The sequence below is a fragment of the Trichomonas vaginalis genome, chromosome IV (assembly GCF_026262505.1).
Source record: "Trichomonas vaginalis G3 chromosome IV, whole genome shotgun sequence".
Classification (NCBI taxonomy): Eukaryota; Parabasalia; order Trichomonadida; family Trichomonadidae; genus Trichomonas; species Trichomonas vaginalis.
The window spans coordinates 38457348-38472835 of NC_067206.1; the positions used below are offsets into that span (position 1 = coordinate 38457348).

The 15488-nt window shown below is 29.8% G+C and overlaps 5 protein-coding genes and 1 pseudogene across 6 annotated transcripts, besides 1 other annotated feature; 3 read left to right on the forward strand and 3 right to left on the reverse strand.

The window, feature by feature from the left end:
- Positions 1-2455: part of a mobile genetic element that runs on past the window's edge.
- Positions 29-730, reverse strand: TVAGG3_0244420 (uncharacterized protein; the record flags this gene model as incomplete). The annotated part of the gene is made up of 1 exon (XM_051227794.1): positions 29-730. The coding sequence occupies one exon, from the start codon at positions 728-730 to the stop codon at positions 29-31; it is 702 nt and encodes a 233-aa protein (XP_051112780.1).
- Positions 2456-4299: 1844 nt separating the features above from the next.
- TVAGG3_0244430 lies at positions 4300-4514 on the forward strand (annotated as a pseudogene). Its single transcript has one exon. A coding segment is annotated over exon 1 (215 nt).
- A 24-nt stretch (positions 4515-4538) lies between these two features.
- On the reverse strand, positions 4539-4775 carry TVAGG3_0244440 (N-acetylmuramoyl-l-alanine amidase family; the record flags this gene model as incomplete). Its single annotated transcript, XM_051227795.1, has 1 exon — positions 4539-4775. The coding sequence occupies one exon, from the start codon at positions 4773-4775 to the stop codon at positions 4539-4541; it is 237 nt and encodes a 78-aa protein (XP_051112781.1).
- A 2391-nt stretch (positions 4776-7166) lies between these two features.
- On the forward strand, positions 7167-8181 carry TVAGG3_0244450 (uncharacterized protein; the record flags this gene model as incomplete). Its single annotated transcript, XM_001295575.2, has 1 exon — positions 7415-8101. One exon carries the CDS (start codon positions 7415-7417, stop codon positions 8099-8101), a length of 687 nt encoding a protein of 228 aa, XP_001295576.1.
- A 276-nt stretch (positions 8182-8457) lies between these two features.
- Positions 8458-11664, forward strand: TVAGG3_0244460 (uncharacterized protein; the record flags this gene model as incomplete). The annotated part of the gene is made up of 1 exon (XM_001297846.1): positions 8464-11664. One exon carries the CDS (start codon positions 8464-8466, stop codon positions 11662-11664), a length of 3201 nt encoding a protein of 1066 aa, XP_001297847.1.
- A 572-nt stretch (positions 11665-12236) lies between these two features.
- On the reverse strand, positions 12237-13932 carry TVAGG3_0244470 (uncharacterized protein; the record flags this gene model as incomplete). The annotated part of the gene is made up of 1 exon (XM_001297847.1): positions 12457-13932. One exon carries the CDS (start codon positions 13930-13932, stop codon positions 12457-12459), a length of 1476 nt encoding a protein of 491 aa, XP_001297848.1.
- Positions 13933-15488: the final 1556 nt, after the last annotated feature.

Consider the following 15488-nt stretch of genomic DNA (forward strand, 5'->3'; position numbering starts at 1 on the left):
ATTATTCAATAATGTTAATGCTTGAATATTAAATGGCCTTAACAAAGAATTTTTCAAGAGATATTTTATATTCATCAACTATTTTATTATAAATATCATTATATGTTAAATGAAGTTCAGTTGTTGTTCCGTTCTTTGATATCTTAATTGTGCTAATATCCTTTATAGGATTTATTTTTGCAACTGTTCCGCAGCATGAAACCTCATCATCTATGAAAAATTGAATCTTAACGTCTGAATCTTGAACATCACAAAGAATGGCGATAATGTGAATTAATGATTCATAAGGTAAAATAATTAAACCGGATTGATCAATTAAATTTATTATTGAATCATAATTATCAGTTATTATATCACGGTAAATTTTCATTAATTCAGAATTAATGTCTATTTTATATGGCGCATTGCGACTGGAATCGTATATTCCTGGGTTCTCGATGTTTGATGAAAGAGGTGGGGGGTATGTTGGATATGTGGGGATTTCAACAGGTTCTTTACCGGGTTCAGATAAAATGATTGGGTCTCCATTCTCATGGTTTTCTTCATTCTCCTCATTCTTCGGTAAGTCACGAGTTAATAAATTTGGTTGAGTTGCTGACCTTGTTAATTCAGGGCTAACATTAACTTTAACATTTTGAATAATTCGTGATTTATCATCATTTACGTTATAACCAACCGTAATCTCTGCTTTTGCGTTAGTGTTCTTTTGACTTGTGAAACGTCTTCTCATTTATAATTGAATAAAAAAGAAAAATATATTTAAAGTTTTATTTAGTTGTTACGGTAATATCCCAAGGTTCATCATTGTTTGCTTATACTTTCTTTGTAACTGCACCAATTATGTTATTGATATTGCTTTGAGTTTCTTCCAGTCTTATTTTATCATTTACAATATCTTTAATCATTTCATTACATGCATTCTTAAAACCATCTGATTTTTCTAATTTACGTCTATCACTTTCTTTAATTAAATCAAAGTTATAACCTTGTTGAGAATAAAGTGGTTTCTTTATCAATTCCTTGAACGCTTCTGCAAGTGAAGATGAAGAAATTCTTGCCACTTGAATTGGTTTAAATTCTGCTTTCATTGCTTCTTTCTGTTCATTGAACACTGGATCGAATAAAGCAACTTTAAAGAATTTCTTAGCTGGAATTTCAGGTCTCAAATTTGCATATTGACCATCAAACTGATTAACATATTGTGGTAATCCATCCGGTCCTTCTTCAATAGCGTTTAATTCTTCATTGAAATATGAATATGGATTATGACGGTATGAATTAATTGGACCATGTTCACCTTCTCCAATGTATTGTTTAACAGCTTTTCCATTTTCATCAAATTGCATAGGATAACATTCATTATATGCTTTACGTTTAGGATAATCAGATACAGTTAATTTGTAACCATTTATGACTTTAATATTACCTCGACCATCAGTAACGAAAACTTCATTTATACCATCAGGTTTTCCATTTGGACCTGTAATGTCTGCTTCATGTGCTTCCCAATTTGGACCTGACGTTTGGCATATGCTTGAGCTTCTGGTAATGTTAAAACGTTTCTCATTTGTTTAACATCTTTTTGAAGACCAGCAACAATATGAACTAATTCTTTCATTCCGTCTGGAACTTTCATAGTTCTATTATACACACCCCCTTTTTGTTTGTCCCTTGTTTTAATGGAACCTGTAAAAGATTTGCTATTTCTGTCATGTTTAATTATAAATAAAAAATAAAAATTAATTATAAAAAGTTAATCAAATTTAACACATCCTTTATTTAAATCAACTATTATTTTTCCATGTTCACCTAATTGTTGATATTGTGTGTAAAGTTCATTAATGCTCATTGGTAAATTCACTTGATAAAGCATAACGTTCAACTGTTGACGACTAAAACCACTGAAAATGAAAAGTGTTGATAGATTTGATTTAATGTTTGTGCTTAATGCTTTGAAGTATTGAACAGCCATGAAGAATGAACACTGAATGTGTCGACATTGAGTTAATAACTGATTAAAATATGATTTCTCATTTGTTATTAGTTTTGATTTCACCGCATCATCTAGAAAAATGAGTGAATGCAAAAATTCTCTATCAAAATTTGAAATAGAAAGTGTTTCAAATAATTCATCCCGTTGTTTATCAATAATTTTATCCTCTAATCCTTGCTTCTTGATTGTATTATATAATTCTTTATACATTAAAAAGTTTTTTAAATAATCTTCTGCTTCTTCTTGTGATAAATAAATAATTGGAATTTTGATTAAATGCTTTAAAGATTCAAATGTATCATCTGAAGGTGAACCTGAACGGTTGATATAAATTAACACATGTGAATGGGGGGAAGTGTTAGCAATAATGATAATTTGTTTTAATATCGTTAATGTTTTACCTTTATTTTGTTTACCAATTGCTGCAGTGATTGAATTTAAGTAACATTCAGAATATGGAATTTTCATTAATTTTTCCTTAGATAGAGCATTTCTATTATCACTCAATGCTTCATTAATCATATCATCTACGTATGTATTATATACTCCCGCTAATTCTTCAGAATTTAAATCCATTTAATCAAAAATAAATTTATAATTTTATACATTTCTATTCATCAATATTTCATCATATGAACTTCTATACTGTGGTGGTGTACCTGTTGGATGATATTTCAAACCTTCATCCGGTGTCCATGTCCAATACGTAGTCCTAGTAAACCAAACCTGAGGAGGATTTGTCACCTTTGAACAGTAAGTGTCATTTACACCCTGAATGATTGGATAAGCTTTCACTTGTACTGTAACTTGTGAGTTGAAAGTTTCTAATCCATCAAAGAATATACCCGCTCCATCACGTTGAACTGGAATAGTGCATAAGAATGAAGTTTGGTCTTTCCATGTTCTAGCTAATGGTGCCATCATCATCATTCAGTGGTCTAGTTAATGAGTCCTCGTATTCTTCCGTGCATTCATTCACTCCATCTAAATCAGAAGCTTGAAGCATACGTGTAAAGAATATGTCACCCACTGTGGTCATCGCTTGATCGGGGAAGTTTCTGGAATCTATAGTGACCTGAAGACCTCGAAGCATTGGATTTTCTAAAACTGTTCTTTGCATTGCATTCTTCGGAAATGCTAACACAACATCTGTAACATTATGAAGAGCGTATGAGAAATCTGAGCTGATACCTTCAGGAGTGATGCAACCTCCATTTAGTGAACGAACGTCAATATGTTGAGCTGGAATCATGAATGGATCTTCCTTACTGAATAAACGTGGTATTGCTTTAACTGATTCTTCAATTAAACCGTATCCTGGTGTAATACATTTATCCTCTAAAACTTCCATCTTTGTGCATGAAATAATAACGTCATCAACTGTTGCGTCAGCAGATGTAGCGGCTAAGCTTGTAATTAATTTGGCAGGAAGTCCGATTTGTTGGAATTTGCGATCATATTTATAAACATGATTCATAATCTTTTCATAATTTTCATCAGTTATCTTTTCATAAACGTAATTTTGTAAATCAGCAACTCTTAACGGGTCAACCTGACAAAATACTAAAGTATCCCTGAAAACATAATATTTAAGAATGATTTCACCAAATGATTTAGGATAATCATCGAACGCCTGAAATGCTAACAAATCATTTACCGGAATAATCATATCAAAAGTGATATCAACTTCTTCATTTGCTTTCTTGAAAACTTCTGAAGGGTCAATATATTTACCACATACTGAGTTATCATATTTTTGAACATTATTATATAACGAATGAACAAACTTTTTAACTTTCCTTTCTGATTTTGGTTTATATGTTGCAAATGCGAAAGATTCACGGGCGCAATCCATCTGAAGATAACCGGCATCACCTCTTTCGGTTTCTACTTCTAATTGTTTAAAGCTTTGATTTGATGATTTGTAACCAACGAATAAACGCATACATTTAAAAGCGGCATCACATGTGAAAGCTTTATTTGAAACTAGAGTTGCTTTAACTTTGCGTTTAATATATGTGTCACCTAATTGGTTCACATCATGAGCCGGATTTGTAATTCTTAAATGAGTTTGTTTATCATCAAAATATGGAGCATCAGAGTCATAGCATGAACTTTCAAGTTCTCTATAATATCTTCTTCCGTCATTCTTTGCAAATATTTCATTTATCTTTTCGAATGAATGAAACACATTTCCATTAATTGGTTTAGTGTTTGGCACCAAATAGTTAGTCGTCATTTATTATTAAATAAAAAATCAAAATTAAAATGAAAATGAATTTTTAATTTTAATGAAATAATCAACTATGGCTGCAGGATTCTTTAAGAAACTGTGGGATAAAGTAAAAAGAGGAGCGCATAAAGTTTGGGAAACAATGAAGAAAGGAGCAAATTGGATATTTAAGAATAAAGAAGCAATTAGTGACATTGCTGAATCAATAACACCAAAAGCTGCCCCAATAAGAGAAATTTAAATAAAGGAGAAAAAGTTTATCAAAGACTACAACCAATACTAAGATAAAAATAATATTTATTTATTTTTCCACTATTTACCCCCTATTTTATTAAGTATTCCTTCAGCAATTCCACCAATTGCGTTACCTGCTTGTGCTCCCATCGCCGGATTACCTGCTTTAGTACCTAATACTCCACCTATGATAGTTCCTGCCGTTTTCGCTACTGGTGCCAAAAAGTTTGCAACAGGTTTAATAACCTTTTTATAAACCCAACCTGCAGCTTTCTTAATTCCATCCCATAATTTTTTAAAGAATCCTGCCGCCATTTCTGATTTAATATTAATTAAAAAATATATTTCATCACTTATATTCTAATTTTTATTTAATGATAAATGAAACCGATTTTAAAAATAAATGAAACAGAGGAGGAAGAAATAAATGAAAGTGAAAATGTTCAACAAAAAATAAACGTTGTTAAACCAATTACTGAAATAAAAATTTTTTCATCTGTTGATGAATTTAATGACTATTATGCTAATAATAAAAAATTATTTGAAGAATTGACAACATGTAAATTGAATAAAATGTTTAAAGTTGATGGATTCAAAATTTCAAAAATAAAAGGAGTGGTTAGTTTGAAATCTATTCCTCAATCAAGAATCACCTCATTAATGAAAATTGATGATTTAACAAAAAGAATAGAAATTATTGAAGAGCGAATAAATCAAATTATTGATTTCATAAATCATGACTCGTTGAGCCCGGGTCCTTAAAGCCCATCACTGAGTTCAAGGTTATATTCATCAAATATTTCATTATTAAATGCAACTTCTGCTAGTTTATTTATTTTTTCAATACGATCATTTGAAAGTCTATCGTTTAATTTTTTCTGAAGTTTTTCATTTTCTAGTTCTGAAACTTTATTTGGATGATATTTAAACCCGTTAAATTCTTTTTCCTCAGTTTTGATCATTAATTTACAAAGAACTTTTGTGGTTGAAATTCGTTTAAACCATTTATCATTAATATTTGTTATATATTCAATATCTGGAATTAATTCCCAAATTTTTGCATTTTCAATTAATTTATTATCAAATGCAAAAGCAATAGGTTTAATATTAAACTTACCTTTATAATATAAACTTTCTACATAATCATCGAAATAAACATCTACTTGTTTAACATTTTCAAGAATTGGTGAAAGAGCATCCATTAATTGATTGACGGTTACGAATCTTGATCCACTCATTTTCATACAAATTAAAAAAAATAAATTATTCAAAAATGTAAGACATGAATTTTTAAAGTTTATTTTTTTATTTTTTTTATTTTTTTTATTTCATTATGTATGGGTTTAGTGTAAATGTCTTACAATTTTGAAAATTTTTTAAAGAATCCTGCCGCCATTTCTGATTTAATATTAATTAAAAAATATATTTCATCACTTATATTCTAATTTTTATTTAATGATAAATGAAACCGATTTTAAAAATAAATGAAACAGAGGAGGAAGAAATAAATGAAAGTGAAAATGTTCAACAAAAAATAAACGTTGTTAAACCAATTACTGAAATAAAAATTTTTTCATCTGTTGATGAATTTAATGACTATTATGCTAATAATAAAAAATTATTTGAAGAATTGACAACATGTAAATTGAATAAAATGTTTAAAGTTGATGGATTCAAAATTTCAAAAATAAAAGGAGTGGTTAGTTTGAAATCTATTCCTCAATCAAGAATCACCTCATTAATGAAAATTGATGATTTAACAAAAAATAGAAATTATTGAAGAGCGAATAAATCAAATTATTGATTTCATAAATCATGACTCGTTGAGCCCGGGTCCTTAAAGCCCATCACTGAGTTCAAGGTTATATTCATCAAATATTTCATTATTAAATGCAACTTCTGCTAGTTTATTTATTTTTCAATACGATCATTTGAAAGTCTATCGTTTAATTTTTTCTGAAGTTTTTCATTTTCTAGTTCTGAAACTTTATTTGGATGATATTTAAACCCGTTAAATTCTTTTCCTCAGTTTTGATCATTAATTTACAAAGAACTTTTGTGGTTGAAATTCGTTTAAACCATTTATCATTAATATTTGTTATATATTCAATATCTGGAATTAATTCCCAAATTTTTGCATTTTCAATTAATTTATTATCAAATGCAAAAGCAATAGGTTTAATATTAAACTTACCTTTATAATATAAACTTTCTACATAATCATCGAAATAAACATCTACTTGTTTAACATTTTCAAGAATTGGTGAAAGAGCATCCATTAATTGATTGACGGTTACGAATCTTGATCCACTCATTTTCATACAAATTAAAAAAAATAAATTATTCAAAAATGTAAGACATGAATTTTTAAAGTTTATTTTTTTATTTTTTTTATTTTTTTTATTTCATTATGTATGGGTTTAGTGTAAATGTCTTACAATTTTGAAAATTTTTTAAATCTTGATTTATTCAAAAACGTAAGAATAAAAAACGTAAGAATCATACATTTTTTACTTCATATGTTAAAAAAAATGATACAAAATCGCTCGATATTGTATGAATTCTTACGTTTACAAAAAAAGTCACAAAACCCGCATTATATACTACTTTTTTAAATCTATCAAGATTGATCATCAATATCATATGTATAAGCGGGTTATAAACTTTATTGCTGGTCCTTTAAATAGAAAGACATAAAATGACAAATCACGTTCCAAATCATCTCATTACACAAAGCTTCATTCACAATCTATCACTTCTAATAATCCCTATAAGTAAAAAACTCCAAAACATGATTCCAACATTTGATTTCCAGAATAATAAAATTTCTGGGAATTGTTTCTCAGATAATAAGCCATTTTTATTATATTATTGCTCTCCATGTAATATACTGGCGAGAGTTACTAATTATGCCATCAAATTTTTAGAGTGCCCGTTTTCAAATTATCAATACTATGTCTATTTCAGAAGAATTTCTTTCAAGACATAGCATTCAAGTATCTGATGAACCAGAATATGCTCCTGTTGATCAGTATACTGGATCATCTACTCTCCGAAGGGCAAATCCATATTTAAATCCAAGACAATTGGAATTTTGGGAACAGCAACGAACTCATCAGGAATATTTGAACTATTTACATTTTAAACATCGATTAGAAGGCAAACCTTTACCGCAAGGTAGCTATGATGACGAAGATGAAGACGATGAAGTTATCGAAATAGAAAGTAAACAAAGCCAAGAAGAGATAGATCTACAAAACGAGCTAATCAGACAAAAAGAACTTTTAGAAAAAACAAAAATCAAAATTGGACGAGAAGTTGATAAATTTAAGGCAATGCTCGATGATTTTCGAATGAAAAGAGAACGACAAAAGCTTTTATTAACTCAAGAATATTCAAAGAGAAAAGAGAGATACGCTCAAGATATTAGTACTATTAAAGAATCGTACAATCGTAAACCAGATATTAAAATCAATATCAGAGAAGTTAGCGCCTCAGAATTGAGTGCAAATGATAATTACACAAAAGGAGGAAAGAGTGTGACAAAATCAAAGCAAACTATCACTTCCATTTCGCGAAATACTACAAAATCAACAACTGAATTATCAATGAGTAGTTCTGGTTCAATATATGATGATTAAAGGTTATATTGAAATCAGAGTTCGCATTTAAGAGTTCAATTGTCGGAATTCCTCTTTTATTGTTTATGTACCTTATTATGCTAATGCATATTAAATACTTTGTTTGAATAAAAAAAAAATCATTTTAAATTTTTCTACTGATAGATCCAAATATATATAGTCACATTTCTAAATTCAGAAATTTTAGATATTCATTCATATGAGATCACACAAGCTTGATTTTTGAATGATTTTAATTGCATTTTCATCACGAAATCAAAAAATTTATAGAAAAATAGTAATTTAAGATTATGATTAAATTATTTATAATGAAATAGATTTTGCTTGTTTATCCAAAATTTCTAAACGATTTTTGTTGCAAAATGAATTCTGATGGTGTCCAATCACTAGACGAGCAGGAAAATGCTGCAGTTCAGATTGACCCTCAGATGGAAACATCATACTATGATGATATTGATCAACTTAAGAAAGAAAATGCAGTATTGAAATCTCAACTTGAGCGTGCATGCAATAATACTTCAGATATCGAAAACCTTCATAAAGAAAAACGTGAATTAACAAGTAAATTAATGGAAGCAAATCAAAAAACCAAGTCTTTACAATCAAGATTGAAAATTGCTCAACAAAGGAATCAAGATCTCGAGAAAAAGATAAACTCATACGGACTTCAAATAACTAACTTAAATAATGATATAGATAAAAAGAATAAAGAGATAACTGACTTACAATCAAATGTTGCTGAGCTAAATATCAAAGAAGCTAATGCCGCCAAGGCCAAAAATGAATTAGCAACATTCTTTACAGAATTCTCTTCGATTGCTGATCAGAAATTACAGAGTTTTCAGCAAGTTTTAACGTTTTATAAATCAATAATGCAACAACATCAATCAGAAATTGATGATTTGAATATAGAGCATCAGGAATCCGAACAAAATATCGTTATGACATTAAAGCAAGTCGTAAAGAAATCAAAGAAATTAACAAAAGATAACGAACTTCTAAATGAAAACAATCAGAAGCTTCATCAGCTTATAGATACTGCCAAAGGAGCTATTGATACTACAGAAGATCAAATTCAAAGACTTGTTGAAGAAAATTCCAATTTGGAAGCTAAATTAGAAGAAAGTGCCTCACAAACAACTGCATTACAGCATGAAATAGAGTCAATGAAGTCGAAATTAGAACAAGAACAACAAAAGAATGCAGATGAAATTCAGAAATATCAAGAACTCTTAAATATGAGAGATTCAAGGATTGATGAACTCAAGAACATCATGAATAGTCCAGAGCAAACAGGTGCTACTCGTATTAACGAACTTGTCCAAGAAAATACTCAATTAAAGATAAATCTCAACAATTTGAGCGACCAAAAGAAGCAATCCGATGAATTAGAGAAGAAAGTCGAGCTCAAACTCCGTCGAGCACTTAATAAAATCAACAGCCAGAAAGCAGAAATTGCAAAATATAAGAAACATCTTCATAATTTCAGTAAAGAAAAAATTTGTTCGACGGAAAATACTTTAAAGAAGGAAATCGAACAATTAAACCAACAGAATGGCAAGTATGCCAAAGAAATTGATAGTTTAAGAACCCAACTACAAGCAGCCGAAGCAGCACACGTTGAAGGAGAATCTGCTTATAATGCAGTGAAAAATGACAATGAAAGATTGAAGAATTCTATCCAAAGTTTAGAGAATTTGATCAATAACCAAAGAAACGAGATAACATCATTAACAAACCAACGCAACAGATTGTTCCAGTTAGGACAGAAGTCTATCCAAACTTTGTCTAAATGCGAATTAAACGCAAAGAACAATCAACAAAAAATTAATGAATTATCTCAAAAATTACAAAAGCCAAAATTCTCTCAAAGACCAACAGAGTTCAATACAACAACTACAGACTCTTGCCTATTAGCAGCAATGTCACAGAGCTTGATACCCCTCATTGATGCACCTGCAAGAGATAAATTGAACTCAATTTTGGCTGATTTCAAATTGACACCTTTTGAAAGGTCGAAATTAGCATTCAAAGAGATTTCTGATATGCTCAAACAGAGCAAACAGAATGCTGAGAACCAAGAACAGAACAAACAACAAAATCAATCAATTTCTAACATCCAAAGTTTGTTAGAAGGTATGATCCGTGGTTTCTCTGTTATTCTTGGTGCAAAAACAAATGATGATAATGCTGCAGGATCAATAAACATTCCACGTGATTCAGCATTGATTGATTTCATTGCAGAGAAAACTGCACAACTTGAACTCATTTTACAACAGAATGAATTATTGAATCCACAATTTGTTTCTCTTGATTTCTTATTCACAGGATCATTTGAAGACAGAAGAAGATCATTACAAGAATTCGCTTGCCAAGGATGGGACAATCGCACAACATTTGATATGTTCTGCTTGCAAGCTCTCGTTAACACAAGTCTTTCCAATGAATTGTCTGCAGTGAGAAGTGTTGTTGAAACTCAGAACGTTCAATTAGAACATATCGAACAAATTCTTGGTACAAGTGATCCTGATTTTGTTCACGAATCACTTGAGAATATTGAGAAGAAGATAAGGAAACTCAAGGCCAAGAACAAATCTCTTAAACAATTTGCATTGCAGATGCAAGAAGCTGCAGAGAAAATTGATGGAAATGCAAACCTTCGATCAATTATCGATGAATTGAAGAAACAAATCGATTCTCAAGTCCAAGAGCTTGAAAAGAGAAGTCAGACAATACAGAACTTAGAGAAAGAGAAATCAGAGAAACAGGCAACAATTGAAGCAAGAGAAGCAGAAATTGCTAATTTGAAGAATGAAATAAGACAAACACAATTCGACCACAGAGCTGAAGTTGCCCAATTCGAAAAAACAATTTTCCAAAGCAACCAAGAAGTCAGAGAAGCTAATATGAAAGTCAGTCAAAGCTCTGTTGAGTTCGAAGCTAAACTTCAAGAACAGAAGAAGATAGCTGAAGACGACAGACAACGAGAAATTGCTAAACAAGAGAAATTAGAACGCCAAATTTTGTCATTGAAAGAAAAAATCAGAAAAGCCGATATTGCTGCAAAGCAAAGAGAAAATGATTACAGTAAAGAAGCTCAGAAACTTGTCGAAGTTCAGAACCAATTGAAGCAGAAACTTACTGACTCAATCGAGAGTCTTAAGACACAATCTGCAGAGAACCAGGAATTACAGAGAAAGTTGACAGAATCATTGAGGATTAATGAAGGAAAGGCTCAAGAAATGATGAAAGAAATTTCTAAATTGACCGCATCGAAGAAAGCAGCAGAAGTTCAGATACAGTCTTTGCAAGATCAGATGAAGAGAGAAGCAGATCTCATTGCTTCTCAATATAACTTCAAATCTGTTGCCCAAGAAACGAAACGTCAAGAAGAGATTGCAGAACTCAAAGCCAATTTCGAGAAGGAGAAAAACGCTTTGATTATCGATGTTTTGGAAGAATTCAATGCATTACAGTCTCTGGGTGAAGAAGAAATTGACGAATCTACTTTCATGTCAACTATACGAAAGATTGCTGGTGAATATCGTCGTGTTCACGCATAATCTTTTTGTAATTTATAATTATTTTTTATATTTGTTTTAAATTGATATTTTTGTTGATGTTTTAGTTTGTTTATTGAAATTTATTCCTATGTATTAAACGAGAACTTAATCAAAATTCTCACCTCTTAATGTTCCAAACGTATTTCAAATTTCCATCGCAATATTCACATTCTTCCATATGTCGATAGCATGGATACGATTTACAATGTTTAGATCAAAATATGCTTACAAACCTCACTTAAATGCGGAATTCTTATTGTTGAGAATATTATACCATTTTAAAATCAGAAATATTACGAAAATATTATAGTAGTGTTGACAAGCTATTACAGTGATGTACATGAATGTACTGGAAGATTTACTTTCTTAATGGAAATTCAATTCTACATTCTGCATAGTGATTTACACAGAACGATGGCAAACAGAAGGTATTGATTGGGGTAGAGAGCGTTTTTAAGAAACAAAACGCGTTTCAACCAAATGTATAATCTTATTGTTGTCAATATTAGAGCAAGGAGGTCGTACTGGCTTTAACCCTTGATAATTCTTTGATAAGGTTGTTGATTCCTACAATGAACTTCAAAATGCAGTCAATCAAGAATCATATTAACAGAATGAAGTCAAAAGAAAGATGGAGAACATAAATTTGCAAATAAGACAAAAAGAAAACGAGATAGAAACATTAAAACAGGTAATAAAAAATTTAAATTTCCATAACTTTATTGTAAGTTCTTTATCAAACGTCATAATATTTATTCTATTAGCATAAGCCATATAATATAACTTTGGCTTTTACTTGCAAAGTTCATTAAATTTATTTTGGATTTGTGAATTACGATTAATTTGATGAACAATTGCTGGATAAATGTTGAATAGATTATCTTTAAAGTTCGGTGGACCGTCGATCTCGAACTGTTTGATAAGTTCATTGTCACATAAACGAATCCCAACAGTTGCTAAATCATTATTTGAGACGAATTTAATTCCAGCGTTTTTAGGAATATTTGATGCTAATATAAAATCTAAAACGCCTTGATCAGGAATAACATCTTCTCCAGGTCTCCAATATCCAGATACTAATTTAACAAGCGGACCAAGAGCTTTGCCAGTACCACCGAAAACTCCTGAGCAAATTATATTTCCTTTATCCTTGAACCATTCATGATCAAGTCCAACAAATTGGGGGCCCCAACGTTTAACGAAAAAGTTATTGTAATAAGGAGAGTTCTCATCACTTAATTGAACAACATCATCGTTCCAATTAAATGGGTCTGATTGAAACATGACATCACTTGTATCGATGTAAATTAACCTGTCAAAATATGAACCAAATTTATCAATAAATGAGGCAATTAATGGGAATCGAATATATTGCTTTAGATACAATCCAGCATAGATTGTTGTGCTGGTATGTATAACATATGCTCCACATTTCTTAATGCGGTCAGGAACTTCTGAATCTGTAAAGATGAGTATTTTTCCTTTAAAACCAGCTGTTCTTGCACTAATGGCTGATTCAAAACCTGATGATGCTCCAACTATAGAAATTAATATAATATCTCTTTCTGTTGAGCGATTATTATAAATTAAATTTGGTTTGAAGTTGCACAAACGGCATTCAGTGTAAGTGACTTTATCTTTTAGTGCTTTTTCAACTGCTTTAGTATCATAAGTAATCCAATCAGAAGAATAATCTGTCATTGGGTAATTTTTATAAGAAAGATCAGTATATTTAAGTCTTAAATCAAGTATAGTTTGGTATTTAGGAAGTGTGAGTGCAGCAATTGCAAATAAAAATGGTAGAATTTGAGAAATATCCCAAAAAAATTTAACCAAGAATAAGGTGGAGATTGCAGTGATAGATGCGTAAACAACTATCAAGTACTGATGTATAGAAAATAAAAGCTCTGAAGATTTCTTAACTTCGAAAATTGTATTCAAGTTGTTTAGAACTGCCACTTCAATCTTATCTTCTTGATCCCAATCCGTAATTAAGTTGAAAACATTCATTCCTGAATTCACTTTATTAAAAACGTATGATTTTAATTCTGGAATATATTTTCCATTAGCAAGAGATGTTTTATAAGGATAAACACTAAACATTCGGTATTTAGATTTCAAGGATGGTATTATTTCTATTGTAGATTGATTTAAAACTTGTGGAATGTATATTTCGAGTAATTGATTGAAGTATCCATTGACTTTCGTAGGAACCAAATTTGGTTGAAGAAATATATCTGATTGGTGTCCAACAACTTGATAAAGCATGCAAAAAAGCATATGTTTTTAACTTTGCTCTAAATTAAAAAAAAAATCAATTTTTGCTCATATATTATGAATGTAAGCTTCTTATGTATGGGATTGGATACAATTATGCAGCGTCTTTTCTTATCCTATGAGCAAATTTGAGATTATATCTCAATTAAGTCTGAATTGAATTCAATTTTGAGAGAAGCTATTAAATTAAAATTATAAATATAAAATGCAAAAATTAAATGTGTTATTTAATTATTTAATTGAGACTTAATTATTTTGGACAAAAATTTTTTGGCAGAACTTTCACAAAAGTTTTATAAAACTTTGATTTATCATATTCTATAGTTTATAACGAATTTCCCACTTTGTACTAAGGGTTTCGTTTTGCTAAAATTATCACTTTTATAGCATATTTGTTTTTGGATGTTTTGCGAAACCAAAAAAAAAACTATTATATACAATGTGTGTGTAAAGAAAATACTTTATTTACTAGTTAAAAAATCATTTGGTATTGATCAAGTTATTTTTTCTGGATAAGATATTATATGGATAATTGGATAGAAAATACAATTATATAATCTTGTACCTGGTTTAATTAAGCTAATTGTCATCAGAAACTTGTAATTTTTATGAATTTCAGATTTTCTTTTCATTACTGCTTTTCTTAATAGGTCAAGTTCTTATTTACGTTATAAAGTATGATATTTACAAATATCAAGTTATCGTGTTTTTTGAGAAATTATGAGAAACAAACAAAAATGAAAAAGATAGGAATAGCAATGAATAGTGATGTGGGTATAGAAAATGTAAGAGATATGAATGCAAAGCAATCAGTATTTAGGACATTGACCATAGATTTCGAAAAAAAAATGCTGCATATTGAGCGAAAACTATGATTATATTATAAGGCTGTCATTTAAAGCATAATGAAACTATTCCCTTTTCATTTTAATTGAATAAGATAGTAAAGATTTTTGAATTACCTAGAAACTGATGAGATGTTTTCACAAATCAGATTTTTAATCTCTATAATGCATAATTCACTCAATATCTCAATTTTGATATTGCGAGATATTTTTGCTATCGGTTTAGCAATTTTGACACAATAGCAAGAGGGTTCTATAAGCATTATTATCAACGTAGAATCTGAATATCATATCAGAAAATGTCGCAAATCTGACATTTACCCGACCAAATAGCAAAAATAATTGAATACTTTTCGCAAAAACTTTAAAAATCGATAAAAATATGAAATATAGATATTAAAGAGACTTTTTATATAATATTCATAAAGATTTTCCAAAAATATGATACCGCAAAATTAAAAAAGTGACGTCTTGAGTGGAGTCAAAGGTCGAAATTGCTAGCTAAATGTTTTTTTAGCGAAATTGCGTATTGTACGTTTTTTTCGCAAAACGAAACCCTTATTTGTGAAAACATCTCATCAGTTTCTAGGTAATTCAAAAATCTTTACTATCTTATTCAATTAAAATGAAAAGGGAATAGTTTCATTATGCTTTAAATGACAGCCTTATAATATAATCATAGTTTTCGCTCAATATGCAGCA